General features: G+C 40.0%; 1 protein-coding gene across 4 annotated transcripts in view; it reads left to right on the forward strand.

Moving 5' to 3' along the window:
- The window catches only part of Ibtk (inhibitor of Bruton tyrosine kinase), a 72,895-nt gene that overhangs the window by 34,473 nt on the left and 17,294 nt on the right, over positions 1-21,128 (forward strand). For 3 of the 4 annotated variants that reach the window (XM_060384672.1, XM_060384673.1, XM_060384675.1), the window contains exons 13-23: positions 102-188; positions 898-980; positions 1,060-1,097; positions 2,318-2,414; positions 4,952-5,053; positions 6,970-7,087; positions 8,482-8,542; positions 9,070-9,191; positions 13,708-13,820; positions 16,735-16,883; positions 18,429-18,595. In XM_060384672.1, the coding sequence (XP_060240655.1) occupies positions 102-188; positions 898-980; positions 1,060-1,097; positions 2,318-2,414; positions 4,952-5,053; positions 6,970-7,087; positions 8,482-8,542; positions 9,070-9,191; positions 13,708-13,820; positions 16,735-16,883; positions 18,429-18,595 (1,137 nt within the window). The remainder of the gene's footprint in view (positions 1-101; positions 189-897; positions 981-1,059; positions 1,098-2,317; positions 2,415-4,951; positions 5,054-6,969; positions 7,088-8,481; positions 8,543-9,069; positions 9,192-13,707; positions 13,821-16,734; positions 16,884-18,428; positions 18,596-21,128) is intronic. The other variant, XM_060384674.1, reaches the window with a different exon arrangement.

Consider the following 21,128-nt stretch of genomic DNA (forward strand, 5'->3'; position numbering starts at 1 on the left):
ATGATGTAGCTGTTTTTAAGCCTGTCTTAGATTTTTGTTGTGTGTTGGTCTCAGGAGAGGACTATATCCACCTTTTGTTAATTTGTATTTTTCCTTGATAGGTTAGATGGAGTCAGATTTGAAAATGAAAAAATTAATGTTATTGCGAAGAAAACTGGTAATAAACTGAAGCTAAGTCAGAAAAAATGGTAAGTTAGTGAATGAGGACCTTGCATATTTAGGCTCTGGATTCACAAGATGGAAGTAGAGCTGCTTGCGGCCCACATGAGAAAGGACACCCTGTTTACCTCTTCTGCTTCGGGGGTGGGGAGCTGCTGAGAACAAAGCATTAACTGCTCAACTCATCAACGGAGGTTGTTCTTTTTGTTTTATTCAGTTGTTGCCTTTTCATTTTGACTCTTAGAAGTAGGATTTTCTGCAGACCTCCTCCCCCATCAGACCGTTTGTGTATGTTCATCATGATTATGTTTGTCTTGCTGAGTATGTCTTTTCAAGAATAAATATACTACATACAGTGTTAGAAACTTCATGGGTGAACAGTCTTGGAGAAAGAGAAACTGAAATTTTCTATGAATTACTTAGCATGTAGTAGGTTGTTCAAATAAGAGAGTTAAATAGCTGTGAATATGCCACTGACGGTCACTAATACCTTGCTTGCAATAAAAAGAAAATCAAGTGGAAGGCTTTAAAATTTAATATTAGTTCCCTTTTCAAAAAAAATGAGAATGATTTTACTCTTGTCTTTCCTGAGATACTGCGAGATGAGGTACATTCATCTCTATAGTTTATTTTTGCCAGCATTTGACCAAGACTGAAGTTAAGCCAACCCCGGGGCTCTTTTTCCCCCTCTGCCAGTATGCAAGAAATTGACCTTTATTTGATTAAACTTTTTTCCAGTTCATTTCTCTGTGATGTTACCATGAAGTCTGTGGATGGAAAGGAATTCCCCTGTCATAAGTGTGTGCTCTGTGCAAGACTTGGTAGGTGGCGCCTTGTTAACCGCTGAGTGCTTTCTTTGTGTTCTGCTTGCCCGGTCTCACCGCCCTGTTTTTCTTCCAGAGTATTTCCACAGCATGTTGAGCAGCTCATGGATTGAGGTGAGGTATAAATAGAAAGTGTGCTGCCATCTTCACATATAACGGGGGTTGTACATTAAGACATTCAGAATTGGAACTTAGTATTTTGGATTAGCTCTTCATTTCATTTGTGTTAAATTATGTGTGCTCAAGTTTGGAAGTTAAAATAGTTGTTATAAAGCTGCTTAAAATTCACAATCATCCAAGATTTTGAGACATACATTAGGACTGTCCTGTGTGTCTTTTTAAAAAATTTTTTTTATTAATTACACTTTATTCACTTTGTATCCCCCATATGGTTCCCTCCCTCCTCCTGTCCCAATCCCTCCCTTCCTCCACCCTCTGCATGCATGCCCCTCCCAAGTTCACTGATAGGGGAGGTCTTCTTTTCCTTCTTTCTGATCCTAGGCAATTAGGTCTCATCAGGAGTGGCTGTATTGTCTTCTTCTGTGGCCTGGTAATGCTGCTTCCCCCTCAGGGGGAGGTAATTAAAGAGCAGGCCAATCAGTTCATGTCAGAGGCAGTCTCTGTTCCTAATGGAACCCACTCGGAAACTGAACTGCCATGGGCTACATCTGTGCAGGGGTCTTAGGTTATCTCCCTGCATAGTCCTTGGTTGGAGTATCAGTTTCAGGAAAGACCCCTGTGCTCAAAATTTTTGGTTCTGTTGCTCTCCTTGTGGAGTTCCTGTCCTCTCTAGATCTTACTGTTTCCCACTTCTTTCATAAGATTCCTGCACTCTGCCCAAAGGTTGCCCATAAGTCTCAGCATCTGCATTGATAGTCTGCAGGGCAGAGCCTTTCAGAGGTCCTCTGTGTCAGGCTCCTGACTTGTTCCCTCTTTTTTCCTTCTTCTGATGTCCATCCTCTTTGCCTTTCTGGATAGAAATTGAGCATTTTAGCAAGAGTCCTTCCTCTTGATTAGTGTCTTTAGGTGTACAGATTTTAGTAGGTTTATCCTATATTATATGTCTATATGAGTGAGTATATACCGTGTGCATCTTTCTGCTTCTAGGATAACTCACTCAGGATGATCTTTCTTTTCCTGAAAATTTCTGTGTTTCTTTTTAATGTTATCTTTTAAATTAAATGTCTCTTTTCAGACTCATGTTTGATAAGTTCTTTCAAATGTCTTTGGTATGATTTCCTATCCAAAGTTTTCATAGTAGTAACTCAATTTAGAATATGATAGTATTTTGTTGTTTTAGATTGACCAACTTATTTTGTCCTATGTACTCATAGGCCTCCAGTTGTGCAGCTCTGGAAATGCCAATACAGTCTGAGATTCTGAAAGTTATTTTGGACTACCTCTATACTGACGAAGCTGTGGTGATAAAAGGTACTAACAAAAGGAAATTTAGTGGTTCAGTTATGATAGGAGAATGGTATAATCTACACAATAGTTCCTCTTAAAATGAACTATCTTTAGAGGCTTAATTTAAAATAACTAACAGAGATTATTACAGGTTGTAATCAAGCAGAAAAATTACATTTTTGTTGCCCTGAATTATTTTTTTTTAGAATTGTGTGTCATGTTTGAAATTAGTTTTAGAAGTTTCATCTCTCTATCTACCTCTGTTATTCAATTCAGTGAATAAAAGGTGTGTAGTTTTTGACAAATTCTCTTTGGAATTTCCTTCTTCCAATAATGTATCAGCAGTGATACAGTTGTCTTCAATGGAAGTTCCTGAAGGAAGTACTCATTTTCAAGCAGAACTCATGTTATAATTGCAGCATTTGATTTCCTGCAGTTCTGAGTGTTCCATGGGGCTTGCTATGACGTCAGTTTTTAGGCACAGATTAATTGAAGATTTTGTAAAGTGAGGAGGCCCTATCTTTCTGCAAAAAATTTCAGTCTAGTTGAGAATCAACTATGTAAGAAGACAAGTGTGATAAAGCAGGGCAATTCCCTGCAAGTAGGAATGTTTCATAACCAGTGTGCAGGAGGAAATCTGGGCGGTCTTTGTTAAGGATGTGGTGTTTGACCAAGAGCAAGACTCTGGAGATTTGTGTGCTTGACTGTGTAACCGAGACTTTAAAATATATTTAGTATATATATTTAAAATAAATATTTTAAAGGAAATACACATATTTCTTTTTTAAAATTGAGATATTCACATCCAGTGAATTATACATTTCTAAAGTACATATCTGTTATTTGCTAAAAGTTAAAATTGTTCTCTTGTCACCATTTTCAGATTATACAATACTTTCACCTGTAGATTAATGTGAGAAATTTGCCATTTTAACAATAACAATGAGATTAGGGCATGGATGTGCTTCCCTTCCGTAGTTTTAATTACTTTTGTATACAAGCTTGCAATCACCTCCTTTGTCAGAACAATTATTGTCAGAATTCTTTTTGCCACTATTTTTAAATGGAATTTTTAAAAATTTCTTGTGTGTATGTGTTTTTGTGTGAGCGCGCACACACACACACTTGCATGCAGGTACTCATAGAGGCCAGAAGAGGGTGTTGGATACCCTGATGCTGGAGGGCCAGGATAAATTACTGCAGCTGGTGCTTTTCTTCCACCTTGTGGGTCCTGGGGATTGAACTCAGGTCATCATGCCTGGTGGCAAGCACCTTTACAGCCTGAGCCACTTTGCCAGCTTTGCTATGCTTTAAAAAAGTAATTTTTCTTATTGTTTTTTGGGGGAGGATTTTACTCTCTTAAGACAACCCTATTTAATTAGTTCTAAGTTAATGTCAAGATTATTAAGATGTATTTTTATAGGCCCCTTTCTACTTGTTCATTTGTGCTACTGTTATTATATTTTTATATAATCTTGTGAGCCCAACATCACAGATCTGTTATTGTTGTATACATTTTAGAAAAACATTCTTACTGTTGTTTGGTGTGTAGTTACATGTATGGCATTCTGCTTTTTTGTTTTTTAATTAAAATTTTTTATTCTTGAGAATTTTGTGCATGTGTGTAATGAAATATCATATCCAGCTTTACTTCTCACCTACAACTCCTCCCATGTAGCTTCCGACTTGTTCCAACTTGTTTTTATGGTTTTCTTTCTTCCTTCCTTCCTTCCTTCCTTCCTTCCTTCCTTCCTTCTCTCTCCCTCTCTCTTTTGATGGAATACTAAGTATAGTTAATGTTTCCCATAGGTACATGGCTGTGTGGCCCTCCACTGGAGCATGGGGACTTGACTAGTCATTAATTTTAGGAATATTTCTTAATGAAACAGGAAATTAAAATAAGTCAGACATTCTAGTAACCTTGCAATAATCACTTCAAGCTGATCATTTTATGGTCCCACTGTGAGAATGTATGGACCAGTGTGATTAGTGTTAATTGCTCCCTTGACAGACCCTAGAATTCACTGGGAGAGGAATGGGCCTCTGGACACATTATACCTTTTGGGGATTATCCTAATCATGTTACTGGAGATAGGAAGGACATTAACTGAGGTACAAGAACTGTCCATTGTGGATGGAACCATTCCTGACTGGGACCTAGCTTGTATGAGTAGAAAAGGGGGCTGAGGAGCATCCATTGCTCCCGTCTCACTGTGGCTGTGCTTCTCACTCCTGCTGCTCTGACTTCCCTGCTCTGATTGTTGAGCTGTGAGCTGGAATATACCCTTCTCCTGAATTTCTTTAGTTGTTTTTGGTTTTTAGTTTTGTTTTAATCATAGTAATAATAAGAGAAGTTTAAATATCAAGGCATTTGGTGGTGGGTTTTTTTTTTCTAGTTATCCACCAAAAAAGCGCAGATACTTTGATGTGTTCACAATTTGTTGTAGTTGTATAGAAAAGAATCATAAGCCTCTTTACCATGATGTCTTAACTTGTTTTGTTTTACTAGTTATAATGGTTACAGAATAACAGTAATTTTCTTTTTCTTTTTCTTTTGTTAGAGTCTCAAAATGTGGATTTTATTTGTAGTGTTCTTGTAGTGGCTGATCAGCTTCTCATAACTAGGTTAAAGGAGATTTGTGAAGTAGCATTGACTGAAAAACGTGAGTAATTTAAAAGCAGAGTATTACTGTATTTTCAGATTGATGTAATGTTACTGTAGTATATTGACTTTTCTGTATTAACTTTATTATTCCATTTTAGTAAGCACCATTGTTTTGTGTGTCTGCCTTTAAAAAAAAGGCAAGACATGGGTAGGCATGGTGACGGCACATCTTCAGTCCCAACACTTGGAAGGCAGAGGCAGGTGGACCTTTGTGGGTTGGAGTCTAGCCTGGTCTACAAAGTGAGTTCCAGGCCAGAGCTCCTGGTTCACATAGAATTTCCAGAGCAACATAGTGAGACTGCATCAAAAACAAACAAACAAAAAACATAAAAAGGGCAAGACAGTATTTTTTTGAATTTATTTTTTTTATTAATTACACTTTATTCACTTTGTATTCCAGCTGTAGCGCCCTCCTTTGTTCCCTCCCAATCCCACTCTCCCTCTTCTTCTCCTATGCCCCTCCCCCAGTGCACTGATAGGGGAGGTCCTCCTCCCCTTCCATCTGACCCTAGTCAATCAGGTCTCATCAGGACTGGCTGCATTGTCTTCCTCTGTGGCCTGGTAAAGCTGCTCCCCACTCAGGGGGAGGGACATTTAGATTATTATATGCTGTCATTTATAGACAGTCTTTCTTTAGAAATTATAGAAAATGTACAGACCTTCGATTTAGAAAGTATTTTAGTTAACGTGCCGTGAAACCATAAACAACGAAGGTGTTTCCAGTCTCCGGGCATCGCAGTAGTGAAGGCTTGAGTGCCGTAGGCCGTCCTCTTCTTGGTTAGCAACTGCACAACAGCCCTTACTTTCTTTCTATAAGCAAGAAAAGACCTTAGGGCAAAGGACTTGCCCTTGCTTAGTTATTTCCACTGCCGCAGTGGTCTCTGCTGACCTCTCAGGCATTCTTTCTTCACCGCACAGTTGCTTTCACTGGTGGATACATCCTACCAGAAGGGTTCCAGGGAGGCTTGTGTAGGCATAGCATACCTCATTCCTAGCTGAACATTTCAAGGAAAGCTTTTGTGTGATCTGTGAGATTATCTCATCATCAATTGTAGTTTTAGCTTACTCAGAGGGAGGTAGAAACTGTTCCTGACTGCGGTTGCAACTTTTCACAGAGTTTAGGGGAGAAAGAGAAAAGAAATGGGAGAAGACAGATGTTAGGAAGCAGCTATTTTCTTCTTTTGGCTGGAACACTGTGTAGGTAAGGAGGCGAGAGCATTAGGTAGCTGTAGTTATGAGCAGGTAGAATATTTTTGGAGCATTTCTAGCAAAACATTACTTGAACATTATTAGGTGTTACTAATCCTGGGCTCTTGTATAGTCTTATGCACTGACATGGATTTAGATTTATTTTTGAATATACAAATTAGTAAACATTTAGAATTATCAGTTTCTCCTAGACTTAATGCCTGTTTTAATTGTTGTTGGTGGTCCCGAGAGCTGTGTAATCCACACTGGTGAATGCACTGAAGTCCTGCCTCAGCCTCCTGAGTGCAGGGATCACAGAGTATACACCACCATGCCCAACTTACTTTTCAGGGTTATAGAAGGGCTAGCTACTCTACTAGATGACTGAAAAGGAAAGGTGAAAGTGAGAAATATCCCAGGCTTTTGGGAGGAAGAACAATAGATCTTACATATTTCCTTTCAGCTAACACTAATCCCCTTCTCTATTTTGTTTTCTCTAAAATTTTGGTGTTAAAGCTTATTCCCCCCCCAAAAAAAACCAATCAGTTAAAATTACTTTAGCACACTATCATGAAACTCATTTCTATATTTGTCCCAGCATCATTTCTTTGTTAAGAAAAGTTTTCTTGTTTTAAGTGTTGAAATCCTGTAACTTTAGAAATGCAAGTATTTCACTTATTAAGTAATTCGCTTTCATTTAATTTTGCAAATCTCTTTTCTCTGTAGTTACCCTTAAGAATGCTGCTATGTTGCTGGAGTTTGCAGCAATGTACAATGCTGAGCAGTTGAAGCTGTCTTGTTTACAGTTCACAGGACTGAATATGGCAGCCTTACTTGAAGCAAGGTTGGTTGGTCCCTTTGCGGTATGACTTGCACGAGCAGATATTTATATGTAAATAAAAGATGCACTTGGACTTTAAAGCGAATAATGCGTTTACCTGGATGAAAGAATTTAACAAATGCTCAAGAGTCAGCACTTATAGAATTAGAGGGGCCATGGAAACTTCTAGTGTTTCTAACAGTGATTTAAATTTTTTTATTAAGACAGTTTGATGTGAGTAGACAAACATAACTTTGTAAAGTTAACTGTTCTTAATCAGGTATGTGAAAGTGAAAAACTCATATGGAAATATTAAGAAAGAGGGGGCTGTCTCAAAATTTACTTAGTATTACAAGCTATTCAAATTAATTATGCTACAGGTGTCAAAAGCTGATACGGTACAGATTTGAATATGAAAGCTGCTTTCTGCTAATTGTAGAAATAGCTTTAAAAAAATAGCAATTTGGCTGGAGGCCCCTGCATAGATGTAGCCTATGACAGTTCAGTGTCCAAGTAGATTCCATAGTAATTGGGACAGGGACTGTCTCTGACATGAACTCAGTGGCCTGCTCTTTGATCACTTCCCCTTGAGGGGGGAGCAGCCTTACCAGGCCACAGAGGAAGACAATGCAGCCACTCCTGATGAGACCTGATAGACTAGGATCAGAGGGAAGGAGAGGAAGACCTCCCCTATCAGTGGACTTGGGGAGGGAGGGTGAGATTGGGAGGGGAAAAGGGAGGGACCTATGGGGTGGGATACAAAGTGAATAAGCTGTAATTAATAAAAATAAATTCAAAAACTAGCAGTTTGTAGGTGAATGTATACACACATGCATTGTATGTATAAAACAACTATATATAAATATTTACACATATATAAAAATGGATGTAAACTTTGTCTTAAATTTTTATTGATGCCTAAAGTACCTGTTGGAACCTGTGAGACTTGAAATTTACCTTGAATATGGTTGCTGTAATCCAAACATTATTTAATACATGAAGATGCTAAGACCCAGGAGCAGAGTGAGCTACTCACCGTCATGGAGCTAATTGAGAGTAGTGATAATGCTAGCGGAAACCTGGATACTCTGAGGCTTAAGCCAGTGTTCCATTATTATCGTACTCCTACACAGTGCAGTTTGTGGGACATGAAGGTTGAGAAATGAATATGTTTCAGTTTTGTCAAGAGATTTGTGTAACATGTTTGCTGGTTACCTGAAATCCATAGCATGCAAGGTTGGTTGGGTTCCATACAGCATAGGAACCTATTTCCAAAAGGTATTTTCATAGTTTGTATATGTGAACTTGAAAAAGAACTTTGTTGCTTATTTGAAAATTTGAAATAAGCATGCTTAAAAATCTTGATAGCTACTACATCATTTGAGTCTTAAGCTAGAATTTTATTTCTTGTTTTTCAGGTCTCTTGATGTTTTAAGTGAAGATGTTTTGAAGGATCTTTCCATATTTTACCGAAAAATGGTAAGATTTTTGTTTTCTCAGTACAGATTTTGTAAGCTATGATATAACCATGTGAAAGAGGGTAGTAGACCAGACATGACAACAGAATAATGTTATAATGATGCAAACACATTATCTTTTAGAAATTAGAACATACAATTTCTTTCAAGTCCCGTAAGTGTGAAAATTAAAATTGAAGATATAGTGAAATCAATATATCTCTTATAATTTCTGTATAATAAAAATTCAGTTTTGTTACAAATGTCAGGACAGAATAGGGCATGGACTCATGGCTCCTTAGAGATGGATCAGTCTGCACATAGTAAGAAAGCAGAGCTGCTTTTCAGCCCTCACCCCCAACAGTTTTTTATAATATGCTTTTTAATGAGTCTATTTAAAATTTTCTTCCCTCTGTTATATTTTGAGAATCATTAGTTCTTGGACTTTTTCTAGTTAATGTTGACACCTGACATGATAAGTGGGTTAGTTTATCGATTTGAACATTTCTACAAATTTTTTTTTTTAAAGTGCTATCTTTCACTCTGTAGATTCCAGCAATGGAGAGAAGAGTCATTACACCATATCAAGATGGACCAGATATTAGCTATATGCAAGTTGAGGATGGAGATGTTTTTTTCAAAGAAGAAATAAGTATGGAACCAAATTACTCGTAAGCCCTGTTCTCTTCTTTTCCTTCCCTCGTCTCTTCTTACCCCATTGGACACCAGACACTTTTATATTAACATCAGGATTGATAATTGAGACGTTCTGATATGGGAAGTATAAATGTGCAGTTTTACTTTCAGTATACAGTAATTATATATAAATAATATTTTCAATGTAAAAAGTTTAACATGTAAGTATAAAAATGTCATAGTCTTCAGCTGGACATACAATTCAGTTAAGTGCATTTGTCTTAGTGGTCTCCTCCAAACATTCTGAAGTGATGGTGAAGACATTTAAAAAGGTGAGCTGCTACACTACAGCAGGAAGAACAGGACGGGTGCCTGCGGTAGTCAGGGGATGAGGCTGGTGTTGGAAGCTGCAAAGTTGGCACTTTGTAGTGATGACAACACAGAATTAAAATAGTTCTGGAAATGCCTGGCAATTATGGCAGCCAGGCTCATGAAGATTAGGACAAGTGTATATCGTCCCTTTCTTAACCCTGTTCAACCAAATGACTGTCTCTCCTCCATCTTGGTTTGCCTACTGGTTTTTACTTGGAAGATTGGACTAGAAATGTCAATCCACAAAGACTGACATTTGGGAGTCCTTCAACAAAGCATTTTGTCTAGCATTTTTTATTTATTATGATTTATTCACTTTCCATCCCAGCTGTAGCTCCCTCGTCCTCTCCCAATCTTGCCCTTAATGCCTCTTCTCCTATGCCTCTCTCCCAGTCCACTGATTGGGGAGGTCCTTCCCTCTTCCATCTGACCCTAGCCTATTAGGTCTCATCAGGACTGGCTGCATTGTCTTCCTCTGTGTACCCATTCCCACGCCCCTCAGGGGGAGACGATCAAAGAGCCAGCCACTGAGTTCATGTCAGAGACAGTCCCTGTTCCCCTTAGTAGGGAACCCACTTGACAACTGAGCTGCCATGGGCTGCATCTGTGCAGGGGTTCTAGGTTATCTCCATGCATGGTCCTTGGTTGGAGCATCAGTCTCAGAAAAGACCCCTGTGCCTAGACTTTTTAGTTCTCTTATTCTCCTTGTGGAGCTCCTGTCTCCTCCAGGTCTTTCTATCTCCACTCCCCCCACCGCCCTTCTTTCATAAGATTCCCTGCACTCTGCCCAAAGGTGGGCTATGAATCTCAGCATCTACTTTGATACCCTGCTCGGTAGAGTCTTTCAGAGGCCCTCTATGGTAGGCTTCTGTCCTGTTCCCTGTTTTCTCCCTCTTCCGATGTCTATACCGTATCCTTTTCTGAATGAGGATTGAGCATCTTACCCAGGGTCCTCCTTGCTTAGCTTCTTCAGGTGTATAGATTTTAGTAAATTTATCCTATATTATATGGCTAAAATCCACTAATGAGTGAGTATATACCCTGTGTGTCTTTCTGCTTCTGGAATACCTCACTCAGGATGATCTTTTCTAGACCCCACCATTTGCCTGCAAATATCATGATTTCCTTGTTTTTAATTGTTAGGTAATATTCCATTGTGTAAATGTACCACAATTTCTGTATCCAATCTTCAGTTGAGGGACATCTGAGTTGTTTCCAGATTCTGGCTATTATGAATAAATCTGCTATGAACATGGTTGAACAAATGTCCTTGTATATTTGAGCATATTTTAGATATATGCCTAGGAGTGGTATAGCTGGATCTTGACGAAGCACTATTTCTAATTTTCTGAGAAAGCACTAGATTGATTTCCAGAGTGGTTGTACAAGTTTACATTCCCACCAACAATGGAGGAGGGTTCCCCTTTCTCTATATCCTCTCCAGCATGTGTTGTCATATTAGCCTTCTGTCAGATATAGGATTGGTGAAAATCCTTTCCCAGTATGTAGGCTGTTGTTTTGTTCTGATGACAGTGTCCTTTGCTTTACAGAAGCTTTTCAGTTTCATGAGGTCCCATTTATTGATTGTTGCTCTTAGAGCCTGTGCTGTTGGTGTTCTGTCCAGGAAGTTGTCTCCTGTGCCAATGAGTTCTAGGCTTTTCCCCACTTTTTCTTCTAGCCGATTTAGTGTGTCTGGTTTTATGTTGAGGTCTTTCATCTACTTGCACTTTCCCTATTTCTTTATGCATTTTATTTGTTTCTTCCGTTCTCCTTTTCATAAGCATAGCTGTAAGGTCATCTTCTTGAATTTCACTTATGTTAGGGTGTCTAGGGCTGCTTGCCCCTGGATAACTGGGTTCTGGCAATGTCATATTTCTTTGGCTTTGCTTCTCAGGGAGTTGCCACAGATTACCTCAGGCGTAAGGACCTTTGTGGTAACTGTGCTTGTTGGTAGTCAGGGGTCTGTCCCCTCACCAGTAGAAGTCCTGGAGACAGCTGCCGTGCCACTGGGGTTCTTGCTCTGAATTTAGTGGGCTGCTGCTGCTGTTCTTACACTGTGTTTGCTGGGTGCAGCCCTCTTGAAGAACCACGGAGCCCCATGGTTTGGTCAGTTTAGCTAGGGAGATAGGTTGTGCCTTGGAACAGTGTCCGGGGGCTGATCCCTTGTGTCCTGGGCTTCTTTAGGTCTGAAGCTGAGGCTCTGTGCCCTAGTAACCAGTCAGTGGCAGGTGAGCACAGCACTCAGGCGAGTGGCAGGAGGCTAGAGCCTGGACCCTGCAAGAGCCCAAGAACTTTTTCAGGGATTAGGTGGGTGTCCTGAGGTTGGACCTGATGCTTCTCTCATCATGGGTTTCCTCTTGACAGGGAGACCCATCTGTTGTGGTTTGGCGACCACAGTTCAGTCTTGGATAGTGAGTACGGCATCCAGTTGCAGGGGAATGGCTCTGTGCTGGTGACTGGCACCTGCAAGAATCTGGGAACTTTCCCTGGGAACTTTTTTTCGTAGGGGGTGGTGGGGATGGTTCGGCTGGATGCCCTGAGATTGGTCCTGATGTATCCTTCACTGTGGGGTTTCCTTCCAACAGGGAAACCCAGTCTCTGGTGTTTTGAGGTCCATTGTTCTGTCTGGAACCATGAATGGGGCTCGCAGGATTGTGACTCTGGCCTAGTAGCTGAGTGCCTGCTGAAGCCCTGGACCTTTTTCCACATGTCTGGGTGACCTGAGTTTGGTCAGTCTGATTTCTTCCTTCACTGTGGGGTTTTCACTCAACTGGAAAACCCAGTCTCTGGTGTTATGGGGCCCACAACATACAGTCTCTGGGCTCTGGGCTCTGGGCTGGCGACCAAGTGCCTGCCAGGACCCAGGAACTCTTCGGGGTTCACCTGGGTGACCTAAGAACGGACCCGATTGCTTCCCACAACATGGAGTTTCCTCTCACCTGGGAGACAAAAATCATTGGTGTTTATGGGCCTACAGTTTGGTCTGTTGGTTGCTGTTTAGTCACTGTTGTCCTGCTCGTCAGACACAGTGTCCTCTCCAGGCCACCATCTTGCTCCCTTCCCCCCCCCCCCCGCCCCACCATTGTCTAGCAATTTTGACAAGCTCTGAATAGAATAAATTCTTACTTAGTATTTTAGGCTCACACCAATTAATTATAGAGTTAAAGATAGTTGTTGCACTTATAGATACCTACTTTCCCCTTTTATTATTTATAGTACTTAACTCAAGCAATTAAAAATCCACTCAAATGCTCTAAAAAAGTACCGTAAGGGCTAGGGAGATGGTTCCATGGGAAAGAACACTGCTGCACAAGCATGAGAGCTGAGTTGGGATCTCAGCTCATTAATAAAAGCCAGGTCTGGCCACATGCCTTAAGTCCAGCAGCACTGGGAGGTGAGCCACCAGAGGATCTCTGGGAGGTGCTGGCTAGCCAGGCTATAGGTGACATAATAAAAGCAAGCAGAGTGGTCCAGATTCAGAGAGAGATCTCGTCTCCTGGGAATAAGGTGGAAGGTGATGGAGCAGGATCCCCGATCCCCTCACATTTTACAAAGAAACATAGGTCTCCCTTTCTCTCTCAAAAATGTTTCTACTTGCAGATTATAGTTCATGTAACTATGTACAGTTTTGTATGGTTTTGTTTTATAAAGACTATTATGAATAGAGAGGGAAGAGGCAGTCTTTCTATGCAGCGGTTTCCTTCTCATAGCAAGGATGTTTTTCGGCTCTTGTCACTTCCTCTCGGTCCATATATGTGTCCTCATTCTGGTCCTGATGAACTTGAGGGTCCCCTGGCCCTTGGAGTACTTGAGCATGCTGCACATACATGACTAGGCCCACATCTCCGATCAAGTCCTAGTGTGCTTGTTGTTCTTGGGGAAGTGCCTTTAGAAGTGTGTGCGTCTCAACCTGCTTGTGTAGCTCTAGTAGCAACTCTTGGTGGCATGGTAGCATAGAACTCTCAGTGCTGCTCTTTCATGGCTTTTGTGGCCAACACCAGGTTCTTTAACTTTCACAGCAATGCTGGGGCTAAAGCAAGGAGTAGATGACACTGATGTATCATCTAGTAAGGTTAGTGATTTGCCCAGTCTACGTGGCTGTATAACTGGTACCTGCATGTCCTGGTTTCTGCTTGACCAAACTCTTTAGTGTGCTGATTCTATGTTTATTTTTTCTAGGGAAACTATGTTCAAGAAGGCGAAAACAAGGGCTAAAAAGAAGCCACGGAAACGCTCAGACAGTGCAGGAGGCTACAACCTTTCAGATGTTATTCAGAGTCCACCGTCTGCGGGTTAGTGTGTTTTAGCATATTTCTCCTCTGTGTGTGAAGGTCAGCGGAAAGTTTAAGGAGGGAGTTCTTTCTTTCACCACCATGTGGGTTCCAGGGATCAAGTTCAGGTCATCATGCTTGCTGCTCCATGTGCCAGCTTTACTTTGAAAATCTTTAATTAGTTACTGAAAATGTAAAAGATGCATGCAAACACACACACAAGTTATGAACACTTTTATACTATACTTAGAGTCACTGTTAACTCATTGCCACATAGTCTTCCTTCTCTCCCTCCTACGCTTTCCTCGTTGCTGTTCTGAGGACTGACCCTGGGCCACATCCATGCCAGACCAGAGTTCTCTGCACTGCAGCTCTTTGCAAACTGCATCCTCTTAGAAGCGCAGTTGCCTTTGTCCATTGGCCCTTTAAACATTCCACACATTTTGTACTAACAGACGCTGTTTTTAGCTGATCCTCTTAGAATAATTTGCAGATATGCTGTTTCTCCTAAATATAATATGACTTTCTTAAGAGTACTCTTCTCTAAATTCAATACCAGTATCAGATGGCTAACATAATTCCTTAGCTTTACCTACCGTTACCTTCTGGATTTCCATGACTCCTCAGCAGTGTTTTAGAGCTTTGTTTTAGCTGCCAAGGGGTCTAGTGCTCTATCAGGATGAGCCCTGCCTTTGTGTCTTAGTGTCCTCCGTGCTTTTTGTTTTGTACTGTCTTCTCAAACATTAGGCTAGCTGTTTTACATGTCCCATATTCTAGATTTGTCTTACTTATATTTAAGCTATGCAAAGTTTTAATGGATTCTTTAGATAAAATTGTGAAGTATGACCAAAAAATAATGAGACTACAGTATGGCATTTGAGGTGGTAGGTGTGTCTGCATATGGCAGTCAGACATAATGTGTATTTTCTGTCACAGCATTCACAGGCAATCTGCACTGTGTATTGACTTGTTTCCCTTAGGAAAAGATGGCTTTTATACAAGGCAAAGAAAGAATTTTTTCTTTAATGTTTACAAATGAGGTACTTAATATATTTGCTACAAGCGAAGGAAATAATGTCAAGAATAATTGGTTTAAGTAACACAAAAGATACTTTGAAAGAGAGATTATTTGCCTAGCTCGACATACCAAGAGTTAAAAGTAGATCTGGAAATGAGAATGACACATCTTAGGGTCTTTCTGAGTATAAAATTCTGTGATTTTTTGTTCTCTGTTGAATATTTTATTTCTAGCTTAAACACAAATCATAGGTAGGATGATAAAAGAATGGCTACGTGGACAGACAGTTGTTAAACTGGGCATTATTCAGTTACCTAATGACATTATTAACCCAAATGCTAGATGGATAGTGATACAGAAGTAATCCCACTGCACCTATGAGAGATGGGAGACAGACATTCCGTCACACAGGCCAGCTAGCCTGGCCTGGTATACAGAGCAGGAAAACAGCAAAGAAATCCTGTTTGAAACAAGATGCAAGGCGAGGTCTGACTCCCACAAGGCTATCATAACTCCTCTGCTATGATATGTTTAGTCATGCTCACACGTGAATGCAAACACACACACACACACACACACACACGCACGCACACACAAAATCTTGACATTTCAAAGCTGGAGATTTGTAAAGAAATTACTCTCCTTACTTTAAACCTTTCATTTAAACCTCATGAAATAAACCTGGAAAACTTAAAAATATCTGAGATAATGACAAAAGGAATAGGATTTGCTGTCTTGAATCTGGTTCCATGTAAGTTCTGATGTTGCATGATTTCTGTGGTCCACGCAGATAATGATGAAAGGGTGAAGCTTAATTGGGACCAAAGGGAAAAGTGAGTGCAAGGCAAATTTCATTAGAAAGAGTTGTGTAAAGACCTAACATGGATGTCGTTCCTAAGTTAGACACGTGGTCCACTGCTAAGGTGCTCGGTTTTGACCAGAACAACTGTTTGCTGTGCCAGTCATGTATTTGATCTAAGTGTAATAACCTGAAATGAAAGTTTGCCTAAAATACCTATGACGGTAAGGAAAGTTTGATGTCATTGCCAAGCTGCTTTTATTACTGGACAGCTGAAGAGGATATCACTTGCCTGGCGATTCCCTTAAAGGAACAGTACTTCTGAGTGTGTAAGAGACAGCATACGTTTTCCATTTTTAATTAGTTGTATAGCTTTTACAGATCACACAGTGTCTACATCTTCAAGTTTCTTTTGACACTTCATATAGGTTCTAATTAATTCAAAATATGTCAATTATTGCTTGAAATCGAGCAGAGTTTACATTGTATTAGTTGGTGATGAATTTAAATACTAGGGATTTCAGAGGCAGGCATGTAGTTCATCTCTGGGGCCAAGCCAACTAAAGGTCTCAAATGACAGATTTTTTACAGAAAACAAAGAGATGGTGAACCCTCTGACAGGCTGTGGCTAGGGTCAGTAGGAGCCTGTGCTCCTGGACTGTCTGTGGACACAGAGACCCAGAGCTGCTACCTCTTTCCCAGTAGAGCCATTGCCTGTCTGTGGTGTACAGTGACTTGTGTGCAGTGAGACTGCTGAAAGGGACAGCAGGGCCTGAGTTGCTGAGAAGTCAGTATCTCTTCTCCCTTCTTAACCCTTCCTGAGGAAGGTGGTTATCCATCTCCTCAAAGCACATCCTATGGAGCTCTGTGTCCTTGAGAGTGATTGATTAGCTCTTAGGTACTTAGGTAGAATAAACAATGTGCTACAGTCTTTTTCATGCTAGTCTTTTACTTAACCAGTGTCTTTCTCACCTTTGCTTAAATAGTACATGCTGGTTTAATTTAAGTTTTCTTACCATTTAGATCAATAAGTTTCTTGCTTTGCCTTTGGCTCACTGATGTAATGCATATATGTGTAATATGTCTATGGCTAAAGTTTATTTTATTTTACATTTTAGGATTGTTAAAGTCTGACAAGACCAATTCTGTAGAGTCTCTTCCAGAATATTTAACCTCAGACTCTGAAGGAAGCTATGCAGGAGTGGGTAGTCCCAGAGACTTGCAGTCGCCTGATTTGACAGCAGGATTCCATTCGGATAAGGTTGAGGTTGGTCTGAAAGCCTTGTTTCCCCACCTTCATGTGTGGATGTGTCTGCATTTTACCTTAGTTTTCATTATATTTTCTTAAACTTTGAAATACTTTCTTGGTGTTAATAGAAAAAAAATATATATATATATGTGTATATATATATATATATAAAAGGTTAGGTTTTCTTTTTTCCCGAGTTGTGTAATTTTTCTAATTTTAGACATTTTAATGAAGTTTTGAATCCTTTATGAACTTTATCTTTATTTCTAATCCTTTTGTAAGTAAAATATATTGATGCTAAATATGTATAATATAGTATTATTGAATAGATATATTGAAAAGTATATTTGCAGCCTAATTGCAAAAGTATTTCAGGAAGTGCCTGTTAAAATGGGATAGAATTTATCAGAGACAAATGACTTTGAAAGTAAGCCTAGTTTCAAATGCTGTGATCTCTCTTTCATGGTGGAACACAGCCAGCCAGAAAGCTGTTCGCCGGGCTGGCTGGGTGAATGACTTTAGCTGCAGTGCATCTCCTCTAGAGGCTTAGCTCTGAGGAGGCTTCGGTAGACATCCTCTCCTACCTGTTCCACAGTTGTTTCCACAGGAAGGAAAATAGGTACATTTTTTGAAACTGAATCTTTTTTCTGCAACCTTTGCCAAATTCACAAAACATTGAAGCCTGCCTTCCTTCCTTCCTTCCTTCCTTCCTTCCTTCCTTCCTTCCTTCCTTCCTTCCTTCCTTCTTCCTTCCTTCCTTCCAGTGTGCACATGTGTATGTGTTTTCTTTGTTCTTGTTTTTTGAGATATGGCTTCTCTTTATAGTCCTGGCAGTACTGGAACTCAGCTGTAGACCAGGCTGGCCTCCAACTCAGACATCCACCTGCCTCTGCCTCCCAAGTGCTGGGATTAAAGGCATGAAGCACCATCACCTGGATTTACACCTAGGAATTTTTTGAGACTATAAATTTATTCTTCTTACAAAGTATTCAAATTCAATACAGAGGTTTGGGGAAAATTGTTGTTTTCATAAGGTAAATCTGAAGGACAGTTGAGGTGTAAGCGAGGCAGAAGGCGTGTAGTGAATGTGAGAATAGAAGAATCTGTCCTCACAGTACACACGCTATTTAAAATCTTCCTGAGCCATTTGTACTAGCAGTGACCTTAGGGCCCCTCTGAAGTGCCATTATTACTTTACTTCCATTTTATTTAAAATGTCATATCATAGAGTGGATTATAAGATTTATAAGATACTTTTACCAAATTTTGATGTCTAAAGCTAACTTCTAAAATTTGGATTTTAATATTACTGCTTCATCTCTTGTATATACTTTTATTTTTATTTTTGTTTGCTGTTTTTCTAAGTAGAAGTTTAATGTGTGCATTTACTTTCCTGTGTCCACAGCAGCCAGCTGGTAGTATATGGTGCAGGTGGGAGCTTGAGCCGGGGGTGTGGAGACACAGGAGTTGAAAGTGCTTTCTGCTTGGGTGCCAGTGACCATCGTCTCCATGCTACTGAGCTAGGTGCCTGCTGTTAGTACTCAGGTGTCCTTTCTTTCACAGGGAAGATCTAAGCTGTATGTGAACGGAACTCCTCCTACTCCTACGTGTACTAGGGAAGAGTTAAAACAATGGGAAAGATCACCGACAACTAAGTCTGCTCCCCAGTTCATCCCCACTAACAGAGTGGACCCTGCAGGCGCTTCCAGTTGGGCTGCTGGCTCTTGCAGGTAGGATTTCTTATTCTTTATTTATTTCAATTGAAAATAATTTTTTTTTCTAATATATTCTGGTTATAGTTCCCCTTTCTTATCTCCTCCCAGATCCTCCCCACATCCTTACCCATCCAACTCCATGCCTGCCTTATTTCTTTTTCTTTTATTTTATTTTTATTATTAGTTACATTTTATTAACTCAGGTATCTTCAGGACTGGTTGCAAATTCCTCCTCTGTGGCCTAGCAGGACTGCTCCTCCCTTCGGGGGTGGGGAGACCAAAGAGCCAGTCATTGAGTTCCTGTTAGAAATAGTCCTTGTTCCCCTCACTTTGGGAAACCAATTGCTTACTGAGCTACCACAGGCTACATCTGAGCAGAGGTTCTAGGTTATATCCATACATGGTCCTTGGTTGAATGTCAGTCTCAGAAAAGACCCTGTGCCCGGATATATTTGGTCCTTATGGAGCTCCTAGCCTTTCCCCATCAGACTAACTCACCTTCTTTCTTATGATTCTCTGTACTCTGCCAAAGGTTTGGTCATGAGTCTTTGCTTTGAAAACACCGCTAGTTAGAGTCTTTCAGATGCGCTCAGTAGACTCCTGTCATACGTTCAATGCACATCCCATCTGTCTTTCTAAACGAGGATTGATCATCTTACCCCATGTCCGCTCAATTGATTATCTTTTTTATGTGTATAGATTTCATTATGCTTATCATATCGTATAGGTTATATAAGCGAGTATATACCATGTTTGTCTTTCTCCTTCTGGGATATTTCACTCAGAATGATCTTTTCTAGATCCCACCATTTGCCTGCAAATTTCATGATTTCCTCCTTTTTGATTGCTGAGTAGTATTCCATTGTGTAAAAATACCACAACTTCCACGTCATACTAACTTCCCCTTCTTTCATATGATTCCATGTACCCTGCTGAAGGTTTGGTTATGAGTCTTAGTATCTGCTTTGATACAGTGCTAGGTAGAGTCTTTCTTTAGAAAATAAACAGTCAAAAAAACAAATAACTCTCCAGAATTTAAAAAAAGAAAAACCACAGGAAATGCACATACAGATACAATACACAGACACAAATATTCACACTCATATACCCCAAACCAATGAAAACACAAAATTGGAAACCGTGATATATAAGCAAAGCACCTGCAAGATTCAAAAATAAATAAATAAATAAAAGCAATTTGAGACAAAACATCTACAAAAATACTATTGAGTTAATTTTGTATTGGCCATCAACTTCTGGGAATTACCCTTAAGAGTGCTTTGTTTTTTCAAAGCAACTTCATTGGCAAAACGTAATTTTTCCTTTGTAAGCAGTTTGGAGATGCATCTGGGTTAAGGATGGGAGCTCATACCACTTCTCCCTCTCAGTCCTGGGACCCCATCTGGCTTAGACCAGGGCACACCCTCTGCACGCTGCCACGGTCTCTGAGTTCATCTGTGCATCAGTTCTCTTGTGTCTAGAATACACTGTTTCCTTAATATTCTCCATGCCCTCGAGCTCTTAAAAGATCTCTGCCTCCTCTCCCTCAGTTCTCACAGCCCTGAGGGGAGAGTGGTTTGACTATGACACTTAAGACTGTGTTCCAGAGTCTCTCCTTTCTGCACATTGTCCAATTTTGGGTTTCTGTATTTGTTCTACTACAGGGGAAGCTTCTCTGATGATGGCTGAGTGAGAAACTGATCTGTGGGTATGGCAGAATGTCATTAGGAGTCATTTTATTGCTCTTTTCATTTAGCAGAATAGTAGCATTTGGCTTTTTCCCTAGACCTGTGATCTCTCTAGTCTAATGTTTTTAGCCACTCAAGCAATGTCAGGCATGGGCTCCATCTCATGGAGTCAGCCTTAAGTCCTGTCACATAGTTGTAATGGAGGACAGGTAAGAGTGAAAGTTGCTTAACTGAGCCCAGCCTGGTGTGGCCACTCCAGCGGGTAGGATTTTCACTATGTTCTCTATGTCTGAAAGATTGCTGTGCGTTTTTAGCCAAGTGAATATTTTTGATGAAGAATAGTAATTTATGTTAATACACAGAAATTATTTGTATAAAAATTGCTAACCAGCTATGGTAGGCCCTTCCTTCCTCAAGGCATGATTCATTGCAATATCATCAGTGACGCATAATTTGTGTGAATACTTAGAACCATCTTTTAATTGTTTTGATAAACATTTAAAGAATAGCTGGTGTAAAGCCAGCAGTAAGGCTGGCTTCGTGTTTGGTTCAGCATTGTGTACATTCATGAAGTGCTTAGCAGTCACATGATTCTCAGTGTTAGTGTATGCACCAGCATTTCTACATTCATGTGATGTGTTGCCTACGGAGAATAGTGAATAAGCTTTTTTTACGGGAATTTTTACTACTGATATTTTATAATTATTTTTAAAATTTATATTGTTATTCTTTCAAGAATTTCATACACATCATCCCAACTGTTCCCCACCAACTCCTGTCTCCCACCCTCAAATTCATGGCCTCTTCGTTTATAATCATTATTGCTTCATATTTATATGTATCTTCACACACACACTCCA

This window comes from Meriones unguiculatus, chromosome 6 (genome assembly GCF_030254825.1).
Source record: "Meriones unguiculatus strain TT.TT164.6M chromosome 6, Bangor_MerUng_6.1, whole genome shotgun sequence".
NCBI classification, from domain to species: Eukaryota; Metazoa; Chordata; class Mammalia; order Rodentia; family Muridae; genus Meriones; species Meriones unguiculatus.